The sequence below is a fragment of the Monodon monoceros genome, unplaced genomic scaffold (genome assembly GCF_005190385.1).
Source record: "Monodon monoceros isolate NGI ecotype Baffin Bay Population unplaced genomic scaffold, NGI_Narwhal_1 Super_Scaffold_16, whole genome shotgun sequence".
Lineage (NCBI taxonomy): Eukaryota > Metazoa > Chordata > Mammalia > Artiodactyla > Monodontidae > Monodon > Monodon monoceros.
The window spans coordinates 88543321-88557350 of NW_021703772.1; the positions used below are offsets into that span (position 1 = coordinate 88543321).

At 35.4% G+C, this 14030-nt stretch overlaps 1 protein-coding gene across 1 annotated transcript in view; it reads left to right on the forward strand.

Annotated features, from left to right (window-relative positions):
• LRP1B (LDL receptor related protein 1B) overlaps window positions 1–14030 on the forward strand; it is a 1820879-nt gene that overhangs the window by 1084833 nt on the left and 722016 nt on the right. Inside the window, exons 16-17 of the mRNA XM_029226108.1 lie at window positions 5345–5485; window positions 9663–9788. Of these exons, the coding sequence (XP_029081941.1) occupies window positions 5345–5485; window positions 9663–9788 (267 nt within the window). The remainder of the gene's footprint in view (window positions 1–5344; window positions 5486–9662; window positions 9789–14030) is intronic.

Consider the following 14030-nt stretch of genomic DNA (forward strand, 5'->3'; position numbering starts at 1 on the left):
AAAGTTTAGAAGCCCCATCCAGATGAATATGTATGGCCTTCTGTGCGTAGGAAGATTATGTACCACTTAGGTTTGCTGCTCAGAAGACCACTCTATCTAATGAAACGTCATCCTGCTATATGGTCTAAGGAGAAAATTCCAAAACCATAGCAGCATTTTTCATGCTGCCTTCCAGTATAGGCAATCTTATACAGAGTCATCCAGCAAACTACAACTTCAAGTTTTCTTTTAGGTTTTTCTCTTTCCCTGCTCATATCAAGGGATAGTTAAGAAATTCTGTACTCCCAAAATGCAAGATACAGTTTGTTAAGAAAATAAACATATCATAATATGAAACATATAAGGACAATAGGGAAACTTTATTTTATTTTTGTCCTGGGACTAATGCTGTTAATGATATAGTCAAGAGCAAATTATCAATTGAGAGAGGAGACAAGAATCAGTTTAGAATAGATTACCACACTGAGGTTGAAAAGAAGAAAAGCAAAATTAGAAATATAGACACTTGTTCATGGGCACCACAGCTTATTAAAACAAGGCCAGGGACATATGTTATTAAGTCCAGTCGCTGGGCTGAGATCCAAATAGATGATTCAAAACTAAAATAAAATAAAAATGGTTTATTAGTAAGGTTTCTTCATTTACCTCATTGAACCTCGACATTAGCTCTAGCAATCACTCTAGCAGTTTTTACCAAAGAAAATAATTAATTCTAGAGTGCATATTTCCCTTTGCAGTGTATTGACAAGTCATGCAGAGACCTTCTAATTCCACTGCTCTAACAGCAGGCATCATGGGATGTGTGAGAACTGGCGGTTCCTTGCCAGGCATGCCATGATTCATGTCATTTTATTTCTGATCCTGGTTAAATTAAAAGATTGTTTATTACTTTGTCAGTTTTCTTCCTGGTGAGATAATGTTGTAATATTTTGACTTGAAGTGACCCTGGCTGTAGAATTACAGGTTTTGAATTCAGTTTTCAAATTCACAGTGCAAAGTACGACTCTGAAGCAAAGCTTGTAAGAATAGCATTTGTTAATATATGGAAAGCACTTTCTGGCTGTGCCTACATCCCCAAGTGCAATATGGGTTCTGTCGCATTAAGCACTGGAAGCAAGTGACATACATGGAGCTTTTCCTGTATGTTTGCTTTCTTGGTTGGCGGGGAACTTTATCACTCTTTCTTTCTTTCTAGCTACATTTCAGTCTTTTTTCCCTTAAATTAAGCTAACTGCATTCATGTACTTGGGTGAAAGGAGAAGAGCATTAGCTGCTGAGCCAGTTGAAGTAATAGTGTTTTCCTGAAGTATTTATTCAGTCTCCAGAGGTAGAATCTCTCATTACGATAATGGCTGTAATGTAGAATTATCAGTCTGTTAATTCCAGTAAGTTGGGCAACAAATAATTTTGAACATCTCTACAACTAGTTCTGTTCTAGGCACCGTTCTGTTCTGTATGTGGCATTATCCTTGCTACATTCAAAGACCTCATAAAAACAACTAGATGTGTGAAAGTTAATTATAAAATAACTCCTTTATAGAAGTTTGTACAAGGTGTACAGAACACTAATCTTATTTTCTTATGAATGCTATTCCCTCTTTTAATGATGCCAGATATAGTTGCTTCATCATCTTGTTGATTCTTGCAAAAGTTGGTAGATTGCCTGGCCATCAGCTAGGGTCTTATGATAGATGATGTTGCTACCCAGTTCCACAGTTAGGTTAACGTTGAGAAAAAAACCATGCTTTGGGATGTCTAAACTGCCATCTTATCCAGATTATCACCTATCACATTAAATTTTATTGTGATAATGGACATTGCTGGCTCAAAAATAACCTGTCTTTTATCATTATGTATCCTGAGCAAACCTAGGCAGCGTTGATATCATGGTTTCTCTGTGATATAACGACTGATTCCATCTGGGAGACTTGGGTTAGGGCTGATGGCGAACGCCCTGGGAGACTTTGAAAATCAGAATCCAGTATCTTAAAAAAATTCTTTACTATTATGAAGGGTCTGAAATTTTCCCCTAATGGCAATCTGGCATGTTAGCCCACCAGCCTTTCATAGATTTAGACAGAAGACATTCAATCCTTTGATGAGACACAAAGGATTTTATTACTCATGGCAAAGCAGGTTGCTGAAGTTTCATGCGCACCTTGGTTCTTCTTGCCCTACCCCACCTCCACATCATGTGAGGACCAACCTTTGCCCTGAAGAGAGACATTATCTTTACTATCCTGGTCAAGAAACAGACTTGCTCTCTGCTCTGAAAGGAAGCTCTACTTCGATCTTCCAAGGCTGTTAGCTGCATAAACATCCTTGAAAAAAAGTCCAGAATAAAAGCTGACACAAGACATGTCGAAAGACCATGGAGAAGTGCCTCTCCAACAAGTCACAGGGGTTAGAATAATTGTAGACAAACTTTAAAATGTCAAAAATATTTGTATATGTTTTAATACATCTGTTATTACAGATATAAGCAATGCCTAACTGCTGTTACAAGTGATATTGATATGTTTGAATGACATTGATATAAATCATTATCAGATGCAGTAGATATAAAAAAGTTACCTCAGGAGGTAAGCTCTACTGGTTCTCAAGCAATTATTCATAACCTATGATGAAAAACGTGAATGAAACCTTAAACATCACTGTCATCTGTTTTTGAAAACTTCCACATTTATATGAGCAAACATTTAAAAATAACTGACCACCCACATACATTTGAAACAATGTTTAAAGCAAGTTTGGAAATTCTTCCTATTTGCATTTATTCCATAATGATCAACATATCACTTGAAAAACATTTGAAACCTAAGTAGACTTAGAGACCTTCTCTCTAATTGATTACGTTAAGGAATATTTAGTTTAGAAATATCAATTTTCTAGGGTAGTTTGTCTTTCCGTAGACAAACGAATCTTCTTAAATATAGATATAATTATTTAGAAGAAACTATAATTTCACTCTTGTATATGGATACTTTTGATCATTCCTTACAACCGTGGGTTGAGTTATTTGATCAAATGACCCCATGAAAGCTAAGCCTTTTAAATTGGTAGGATTGTTATCAGAAGAGAATCAATGGTTTCTTGGGTTTTTCGATCCTCAAGCTATGCAACAACAGAATTGACTTACTATTTCTTTGGAGTAAACTATAGAGAGACTACAGAAAATCTTAAAGCTGAACTTAAGTGGCGAGGAAGCTGGTGACATCTCAAATCAGGTTTCTTGTCTGATGGAAATTTTTTTAAAAAACACTGAGAGACTATTGACTGTTAGGCTTAATAATTATACAGTAGAAATTAATCAAACTACTAGTTCCAGTTCTAAGTTGGGCTTATATAGAGTCAAAAGAAGAAACTATACCACCCTCGAAGATCTTAAGGTCTAATTGAACAAACAAAACTCAAAATAAGGGAAATTTGCATGTTATCAATGGTCAGTTCTAGAGATTTGAGAGAAAAGCTTGATCCTAGAGATGGTCAGACACATCCCAGATTACACCTCCACCTTTTTTTTTTTTTACTGTGTGTTCTTTTTTTTTAAATTAATTAATTTTATTTTATGTATTTATTTTTTGGCTACGTTGGGTCTTCATTGCTGTGTGCAGGCTTTCTCTAGTTGCGGCGAGCGGGGGCTACTCTTCGTTGCGATGCGCAAGCTTCTCATTGTGGTGGCTTCTCTTGTTGTGGACCACGGGCTCAAGGCATGCAGGCTTCAGTAGTTGTGGCACATGGGCTTAGCTGCTCTGCAGCATGTGGGATCTTCCCGTACCAGGGCTCAAACCGGTGTCCCCTGCATTGGCAGGCAGATTCTTAGCCACTGCGCCACCAGGGAAGTCTCTACACCTCCACTTTGTCTTGAGTCCCATACTCATTCCCAGTTGCTGCTATAAAAAGGCACCCTGGGGTTGAATAGGAGACCCAATGATCTCCCATTTTTGTTTTTATTTATTGCAATTTCCTATTTGAGATTTGTTCTCTTTCTTTCTCTCTCTCTGAATATGTGTATATATGAATATGTATATATATAATATGTATATTTACAAAATTTGTTACTTTCAAGTGACCTTACGGAAAGACAACATTAGAGAAGTTGCTGCTTCTGCATTTTGTTGTTGAAAAAGATTAAACAGGGGGAAAAAATTACTGTCAGTTTCTGTGTACAGTGTCCGCTTGTCTGAGAGGGGACAGAAGACACATAGGATTACCTTTGATCTAACTGAATATTTCATTCACCATACTGATTATTTTTCACCCTTAAGGCCTTAAATAAGAATGTGGCTTATATGGAACGCGTTTCCTTGCCCAGCCCCACGCATAATTCTCTGAAGCAGATTCTCTGCAGTTATGGTTCAGCGTCACATTCCCTCTTCCATTCTTTGCAGCAGGGAAAATGTAAGGGTTAAGGGAGTGAAACACAGAGTGTTCTGGAAGAGCCACATATGTTTTCTCATTATTCCTTATTATTGGAGAGCATATAGGGTTTGTGACAGTTCATCAGTCCAAAGCAGTTACCCAAAATAAAGCTGAAGGCTATCAGAACTGGGGTGGAAAAATTGGCTTCTGTTTCTTCTAGTAATAAACCAGCTTTTGATAATTCAGCACCTTTTTCAGTCTAAGAAATACAAATCATTTACTTTAACCATTGCCACATTCCCTTCACTTTTCAGACTCTACTGAATCCACTCAAAGAGAACAGAAGAATAGCAACACTTCCAATTTGCAAATAAATCCCAATCAGTGGAATTCCTAACATTTGATCAGAGAACATGGGATATATGGAACGTAGATTCTGAGTATATAATCATTTTGATTAACTTAATACTTCCTTGAATACTTAACCACACCTGAGTTTGTTTGTTTTTTTCCACTTGCAGACCAGCGAAGTAAATACAGCCATCGATGCTGTGTGCTATTCCCTTGTCTTTTCACTTTGATTAGTTTTTGGTGTACTTATGTGTAAGGTGGAGGTAGTAAAATTATTTGCCATGCCTTCTTTCGTAGGTTGTCATGATGATCAGCTGAGCTTATGAATAAGAGCTCTTTAAAAAGTAAAACTACTAACAACATAAATATAAGATGGTATTGTATTATTGTGGTTATTATTTTGGAGACAGTTGCTTAAAATGAATTTTTAGAATTCTTAGAATAATTATTGTCAGGAAAACCTAAAATTTTCTCATTTCCAGAGATGGTTGCCACTACAATGTTGAGATGTTTTCATATTCTCTGTAAAATGAAATGAGATCAGTATTTTGTTATTATAACAAAATTTACATTTTAATGAACTGAATGTATCTAGTAGTGTTTATATACCTTGGATTTGTTTTAACCGTAGTTAATCCTGGAGAAGAATTACCACACATTTGTAAAGCTGGAGAATTTCGCTGCAAAAACAGACACTGTATCCAAGCTCAGTGGAAATGTGATGGCGATGATGACTGTCTAGATGGAAGTGATGAAGATTCAGTCAGTTGCTGTATGTTCTCCTTCAAGTTATGTTAAAACTTTCTGAGTCTTTCAGTGTGTGAACTATCAAAGCAGTTTGGGAAAATCTAAAAATATCACTGAGGCAGATTGAACTTAGCTTTTTTTTTTTTTTTCAGTCATCCTTTTGTATAGAGATTAGACCTTAGAGTATCTCCTTTGCATAGTTTTAAAGCACTGTTTTTCTCATCCTTCCCCATCTTTGAATACTACCATTTTGCTTGCTCCAGAAATTCTCTTCTTTCCTATTTTGTGCTGTCAGCGCCACCGTACCATTGTTAGAAGGTTGCTATAGGAGACCCTTCGGATCTCTGAATTTAAAGATGTGGAAAATCAATTTAAACTCCCCCAAGGCAGAATTACTCGTGCAGAAGGTCACGATCCACTCCATTGCTCCTTGGCAACAGAGCCTTGAAGATGATCCAAGGAAACAGACATGGGTTTGGAATATGTTATTACCTAACTTCACTGGCTCAGTACATAGTAGGAAACACATAGGGACACTCAGACTGTAAAAGAAATTAAAGGGTTGATTTTTCTCCCCTTTAGCTTCTATTTAGCTGTTTATCATTTGCTATAATAGGAATAGTTTCATATTTCTGGTAGAGATGAAGAAATGTCCTACAAATATGGAAGGAAAACAATTTGAGAAGCAGATTAAGTAAACTTTTGAAAATACATTTGAGAAGAATCACTACCTGAATGGTTTTGAGAGATATGAAATATTTTTATATGAAGAGAGGTATGTGACATTTATCTTTTGTCTTTTGATTTGACTTATATATATTATTTTTAAAAGAAAATGATTTTTTTCAGTTAATACATTTTTTCAGTTAAAGTGGCTAAACTAATTGAGAGTTAATTGGCAACCCTCCATTTTCCTTTTTATTTCAATCAAGAATATAAAAATAAAATTTTAAAGATTCCTTGTTAAGAATGAACAAAAAATTGGTTTGAGCATCTATGGCATACAATTTGGGGACAAAATTCCAAGAATATGGACTTCTAAAAATATTTTCAAATTGTATAAAAATACATAATACATAAATTGTAATTAATACATAAATCTAATACTACTTTCTCTTAATTTCCAAACACGGACTCTGACTTCAACATTATGAACTTCTTATTTTCAATCCTTTTACTATCTATTCTCTATAAAGTGTGCCACAAGTAAAATGTTAAATACTAAATTGATAAAATTAGCCAAAAATTTTGGAGTGGGAGGAGCATTTCATCTAAGGGTAGATTTTTTTTTCCTACTTTTTAACACAAACAATGTATTATTTATTTATTTATAGATCTTTATTGGAGTATAATTGCTTCACAATACTGTGTTAGTTTCTGTTGTACACCAAAGTGAATCAGCCATATGCATACACATGTCCCCATATCCCCTCCTCTTGAGTCTCCCTCCAACCCTCCCTATCCCACTCCTCTAGGTGGACACAAAGCACCGAGCTGATCTCCCTGTGCTATGCGGCTGCTTCCCACTAGCTAACTATTTTACATTCGGTAGTGTATATATGTCGATGCTACTCTCACTTCGCCCCAGCTTACCCTTTCATTAGATTAATTGCCTCATTCCTCATGACTCACAGTGTTTACTCACGGTTACAGTGAATGCTCCCTGCGTATCAGCTCCCTGCATAGTCACAGAGTGCACAAATAGAGCACAGATATTTCATCCCAGTATTTAGGAATTAGTCCTGTAGGTCCCTGTTATGTGTGATTGTTCTTTTCACCAACTCATAAAGAAACTCATCTCCTCTATGAGTAGAGGGGGCATTACCACTGTTCACTGTAATATTAAAATTCCTAGTCAATATTTTTTTCTTTCATTATCTTTATCACATCACCCAAACCTACACCATGGTCTTTTCCTGGTGTCTTCTACTTTACATATAGTCCATATTCAATTCTATCAATAAATCTCATCTCTTTTACCTCTTAAGTAATTAATTTTTTATCCTTACCTCGTCTAAATCTTCACTGCATAAATTAGGCTCCTACCTGAGATGAATGCAGTGGGTGCCCTGCTGTTACTCCTGTCACTATTCTTCCCTTAACTAAAAAGCCCACTTTCCACACTGCTTCCAGAGTGATATTTGTAGAATGAAATTTAATCTTGTCATTTCAATAACTGCATAACCAACAAGATAAATTCTAAAATCTATTGACTCCACAGAAAGTACTTCATGTTATGTCTCACATTTACGTTTTTAGCTTTAAATGTCTATCATGTATCCAGTTAGCCTCTTTGTCCTTGTCATGTTGAACTACATGTAAATCTCTAAAAAATGTCCTTCTCTTTCTTCTGTGATATTGCATTGTCTGTTCCCAGTTATGGAGTTCACCGTAGTTTACCATTACCTCCATAGGGAAGTCATTTTTGAACACCAAATATCTCCTTCTCGATACAGCCCAGTTGAGTTAAACATCTCTTGGATATTCTCTTATTATGGTAGTTGCCAAACCATATTGCAATTTTATGCTTACTTATTTGATGCATCTAATAGATGAGAAGATTTCCTGAGGAGACACACTATGACGTAGCATCTTTTTAGTCTCAGAGTCTAGAACAGCAACTGGCATGTGGATGAATGAATGACTGAATACATGGGGCAATGGAAAACTAAACATCTCTGGCCACCTCCCAGCAGTATGGTGTCTTCTTTAAACATTGCTTGATTCTGAGCAGCATTAGATTCCTGGGGTTCCATGGTTAATATTTCAGCACTGCATAATTTATTTCAGGGGATTATTTTTTATTGTTAAGTACTCATAAGCTTCGACCTTGAATTCTGTTATCATTTTACTTCTCAACTCCAAATCACAAGACAATGGATTGTATTTGGTCCTCCTTTTTAACCTCCCATTTATAACACTGTGAAAATTGCAAGGTCTTTGATCAAGCTTCACTGAAGTGTTTATGCATAATGTTAATACTTTAAAATGTTGACCCTCTAATATATTGGATGACTTTGATCCTCCTGAGCAGCTATTCTTGCTATAGTCCCTGAAGTGGGTAGAAAATGTTAATCATGCTCAAATACCAGAAAACATAAGGCCCTTTCTTCCTGTTTATTTATTTATTTTTTACTATGTATGAATAAAAACTTCCAAAAAGTGATAAAACCACTTTATCACTAAGGCTACTTTAAATAAATAGTGTTTTGTAGAAACTGACTAGAAAGGAATACATTTTCTATGCAATAGCATGATAAAATGGCTATTTTTCAAATTCTAAATAAAACTAGTACCAACATTTATTTTTATCATACAGAAGTGTAACTACTGGGCACAAGGAAAATTACTTCAGAAAGAATGTTGAAGCGATGAAACAAATACTGAAGATCATGCCAATTCAGTTAGGAATTTAGCCTCCAGAAAGCAGGACAAGTAATCACAGGAGGTTAACTTTAAGATGGCCTCCTGTTGTGCTTAGATATTGGAGATTTAATCCTTAGCTGTGCTCAGCTTCCCATATGAGGGTTGGTCATGTCCTCAGTATATTTTGTGGGTGCATGTTTATTTGTTTATATTAGGGGAAAAGACTCATGATGATTATTTTTGTTATTAAAATTATTCAGGATCTTATATTTAGCATCAACTCCAGGTCACAAGTGATGCATTTTTATTTTTCGAATTTTCTTTCCAGTCCCAGAAAACATTGAGCAAAACATAACAAAATTAGTCTTATTTATGTTTCAAGAAGTGGATGTGCAGTTTAAAAAAAACACAAATATTTTTGATATATGGTTAAATTATTTGACACATACTTGTTGCATTCCACATTAAAATTTGAGGTTAATTTTCAATGTTTTTGGTAAAACTGAAGTTCAATCGCCTATTGTGATAAGTGACGGGAAAAGAGACTTAGCGGATGTAGTTGGTTTTACTTGAAGACATGAAAAATGAGTATATTCCCTTTTATCTGAACTTTAATTCCTTGATAATTTCTGTAAAACTACTACATTTTAACAGAGCCTAGAATGTTATTATTTTGTATAAAATATGAGACAGTGAATGACAGAAGATATAGATTAATTGTACTATAATATTATAATTACCATAAAGTTTCCATGACTATTCCTTAAAATAATCATAATTTTATCCAGTTTTAAATTGTTCAACTTACTTCTCCTCTCCTCCCTGCCTCACCCCAGTCAATCATAGCTGTCCTGATGATCAGTTTAAATGCCAGAATAATCGCTGTATCCCCAAAAGATGGCTTTGTGATGGAGCTAATGATTGTGGAAGTAATGAAGATGAATCCAATCAAACTTGCACAGGTAAATGTTTGCTTGGATATATACATAAATCTCCTCCAAAGTTAGTCTCCATAAAAATGCAGGTCAATGCCTTGAACTAAGCTGACTTTCCTAGTGCTGATGATCTGATTTTTGCAGTAGTAAATGAATTCAGAGTTTGATGCCACAAAGGCTAGAATACAAATTTTCTTCTACTTAATCTTTGGGTATGATTCTGCTTTCCAAAGTAATTTGGCACTTTATCTATTCATATGACTTGACTGTTGATACACTACTTGGACAAGACTTGTCCCTGCTAAATCTTACTTGGCAATGGAGGAAGAAGTTCGTGAGTATACTGTGATGTAGGCCACCTCACATGGAGAACTACCTTTTTTTTTTAAACCTTGAAAAAATAAGTTATGTATTTTATTTAGTCTGCTGTAGAATACCTCTGTAAATTGTTTTCTGTTCCTGGCATATTATTAATGTGGGATAGTTGTTTTTTTTGTTTTTTTTTTTATAAAGCTCCAAGACCACTAAGCCTATTTATATTTCCATATAATTTATCCCATTGCAGTAAATCTTTGAATCCCTAGCTACATTCTCATTCTATGTGATTTTTAAAGGAGGATTAGGGATTGACTAGCTAGTTATAGTAGTTAAAGTGAAAATGCTATGTATAAGAGCAAATAAAACCATCAATCCTAATTAGTAAGATTTCTAAGCCACTCCAGGCCTTCAGTTCACTAGAAAATAGAACGCCACTTGCTTGCACCTCGAGTTCCACTTTAAGTGACGGCTGCTGAGTTTGCCACTCACTGCTAGGTCTTCTTGTCAGTATATTTATGGTAACTATTATGGTCACTGTACACCTTTACAAATTGAATAAAAAGAGCAAAGAGAAAAATAAATATGCCTTTTAGCTTTGAAAACTATGTTGTCATGTTACAATGTATTTCCATTTTGTTTTACCAAAATGAATAGGTCATATGGCTCATTATATTGGAAAAATATAGCAAATTCATTAGGTAATTTCCCTGGCTGGGCCATTTCTATACATTTCTAGATATAGGTGTGTACATGGATATGTATCCTAGATAAATTATTTCCCATAAGGGGATTATTTTGTAATTTACTCCACTATCCTGTAGCCTTTGGCATTGTGGCTACTTTAAAAGAATATGCTTTCCTACCAGAAGCCAATTTTCTATTGTTTCTTTGGGATTTATCCTTCATGGATCTACTAATTCAATAAATATTTATCACAGCACTGGGGACAGAATGAGGAAAAATACGTAATACCTTTCTTTAAGAAGCTAAGAGCTAAGGTGAGGAGAAAAACATGTAAACAGGCTGCTCCCATGCAGTATTCAAAGTGCTAAGTTGACCCTCAAATGGGAGCACGTAAAGGAACAACTAATTAGTCTTTGGCTATCTTGGAAGGCCTCCTGAAGGAGGGGATGTCTAAGCTAAGCCTTACCAAAAAAAAGCTGAAGAAAAATGACTAAATAACAGTTCAAGTCATTTAATTAGAAAAAATAATCTGATAAAACCATGTGTTAACAAGATTGTGGAAAAAAAGGAATCATCATGCATTCTTGGTGGATAAATTGGTTTTCTACATTGTAAAGCAATTTGGCCAAATCCAATAAATGTGAAGATGTGCATACCTTCAAGTCTATAATTCTGTTTCTAGGTTTATACTCCAATACCTATGCACATAGAGATGCGAATAAGAATTTCATTGCTTTAACACTGGTAATAGTGAGAAATTAAAACAAGCCAAATGCCCATTACAGGAGAAGGGAAATATATACATGTATCTCCATATGTGCACATGTATATACATATATATATTCACTGTTATATTCACATAATAGTATGTTATTCATAATTAAAATGAAAAATAAGAACTCAAATATCAACAGGAATTAATTTTAACAATGTTAACCAAAAAAATTGCAGAATATAAACAATTCAGTGCCATTCATATGAAATATGAAAATACAAAAGAGTTCTGTATGTACTTATTGATTTACAAATGTATAAAAATAGGAATAAAATATGTATGGAAATGAAAAAAAGAAAAATTAAGGATAGTAGTTACCTTTCTAAAAGAGAGAGGGAAATGTGATTGGGAAAGATTACAAAGGGGACTTCAAATGTAACTATAATACATAATTTTTTAAATAAAACAAAAAATCTGTAGCAAATATAGAAAAATACTGATTTGATAGAGCTATATGAAGACAAACAGGTATTAATGATATCATTCCCGATACTTTTCTAGATGATAGAAATATTTTACTAAAAGAGCAATGAGTGAGTGATGAGCACAGATTGTGGAGGGTGAGGTGAAGTCCGTAGAGGGTGGAGGGTTGGAAAGTGTCCCTAGAAGGGAAACGGCATATACAAAGCGGGCAGAACAGAGCTAATAGGCAGGGCTTGGGAGTTGTTCTCCATCAACAACAAAATGTTTTTGCCTACTTTTGAGGGAGACCCAGAGAACAAAGATGAGAAGTACTTAGATTTGAATTTTTTCTTTTCCCCATAGTAATCATGATGATCTGTGGCTTCATGCCTAGGCCATTTCAATCCGGCTTTTTTCCCACAGCGTAGAACTCTGGTTTGATTACATAATATTTGTTCTTCTCATACTCCCCACAAATTTTAACTAAATTCAAGCTAGACAGATAGGATTGCATTAAGAAAACCTGGTGTATTAAAAAAATCAGACTTTTTTACAAGAGAAACTGAAGAGTATATTCTTATATGACATAGGTTTTGTTTAAATGGAACGCTTTGATTAAAATACAGCACAGGGAGCTTCCCTGGTGGCGCAGTGGTTGAGAGTCCGCCTGCCAATGCAGGGGACACGGGTTCGTGCCCCGCTCCGGGAAGATCCCACATGCCGCGGAGCGGCTGGGCCCGTGAGCCATGGCCGCTGAGCCTGTGCGTCCGGAGCCTGTGCTCCGCAATGGGAGAGGCCACAGCAGTGAGAGGCCTGGGTACCGCAAAAAAAAAAAAAAAAAAAAAAAATACAGCGCAGGTAAAGTTTAGGAACAATGTGTTAAGCTCTGTTCTTCTCCCCCTCCTTGCTGTTCCTGTGCATTGTGGGATTTCTCACTGCTACATGACTGCATAATTAGTCATGGGAAGCATAATTAGTAATGTGTAGAAAAAATTCACATTGTGACAGTGAATTTCTGATTCACTGCTAAATAAACAATTCCACTGAGGAGGTGTAAACTTCCTCCTCATTAAAGCAGCATTAGGTACAAAATTAGAGTCCTCTGGGGCTGCTCTGCTAATCTCACCCCCAAACTAACTCAGAACTGATGGGAACAAGAACTGAGAAAGTAAAGGTTGTGTCTTCTTGATACATATCTAGTGATTAAAAGGTGATAATTTAGTCAATCTGATTATATCATGTAGACAGATAGTACTTGTAGATTTATGGAATGAAGCATCTTTCTTATCTGAAATCAGTTAAATTTGCCTGGTAGACTAAACAGATCATTTTCTCCATGATTAGAAAAGACAATGAATTCATATATTTTATAATAAGCCAGTAAATACTCTTAGAAATAAGGGGTCATATAAGTTGTTCAAGCATTTGAGTTAATGAAGTGACACACAAATTCCTGTCCCATAACAATGTGAGGTAGGTCATACATGATGTGAGATAGGTTTCTAGGAATCCTTTCTCATTCATCTCTCTAATCAGCATAGCAGTCCTGATGAAAGAAGACAATCTGAGAAAACTTGCTAGAGTTAAACCCGAATGACTAGGAGAGTGATATAAGGACATCGAACAGAGAAACATTGTATTGGAAATTTTAATATACTCTAATTATGGGTCAATTAGAGTTTAATGGAGATGAAAATATATAATAATATCTTTTTTTTAAAGCAAGAAACACCGAAGGAATAAAATAGGCAGGAAATGAGGGAGGAAAGGAGAGATTTAGGAAAGAAAGAAATGTAGTGAGAACAAAAGAAACGAGAAAGGGTGGGAAAGAAGGAAGGAAGGAAGGGAAGGAGGGAGGGAGGGAGGAAGGAAGGAAGGAAGAGGGAGAGATGGAAGAAAGACAGGAGGAAGAATTGAAAAGAAAACTGTCTTATTAAAGTTCTCTTAAAACTCAAAAGGTAAAAAGTATTTACTGTAACCAGTGAAATGATACAGAGACATGTAAGAAAAAAATTAATAATCTGTCTCATAGCTCTATGCCCTCCCCTTCCCACCAAGTAAACCAAAGCCAACATCTTCTTGCTTCTATA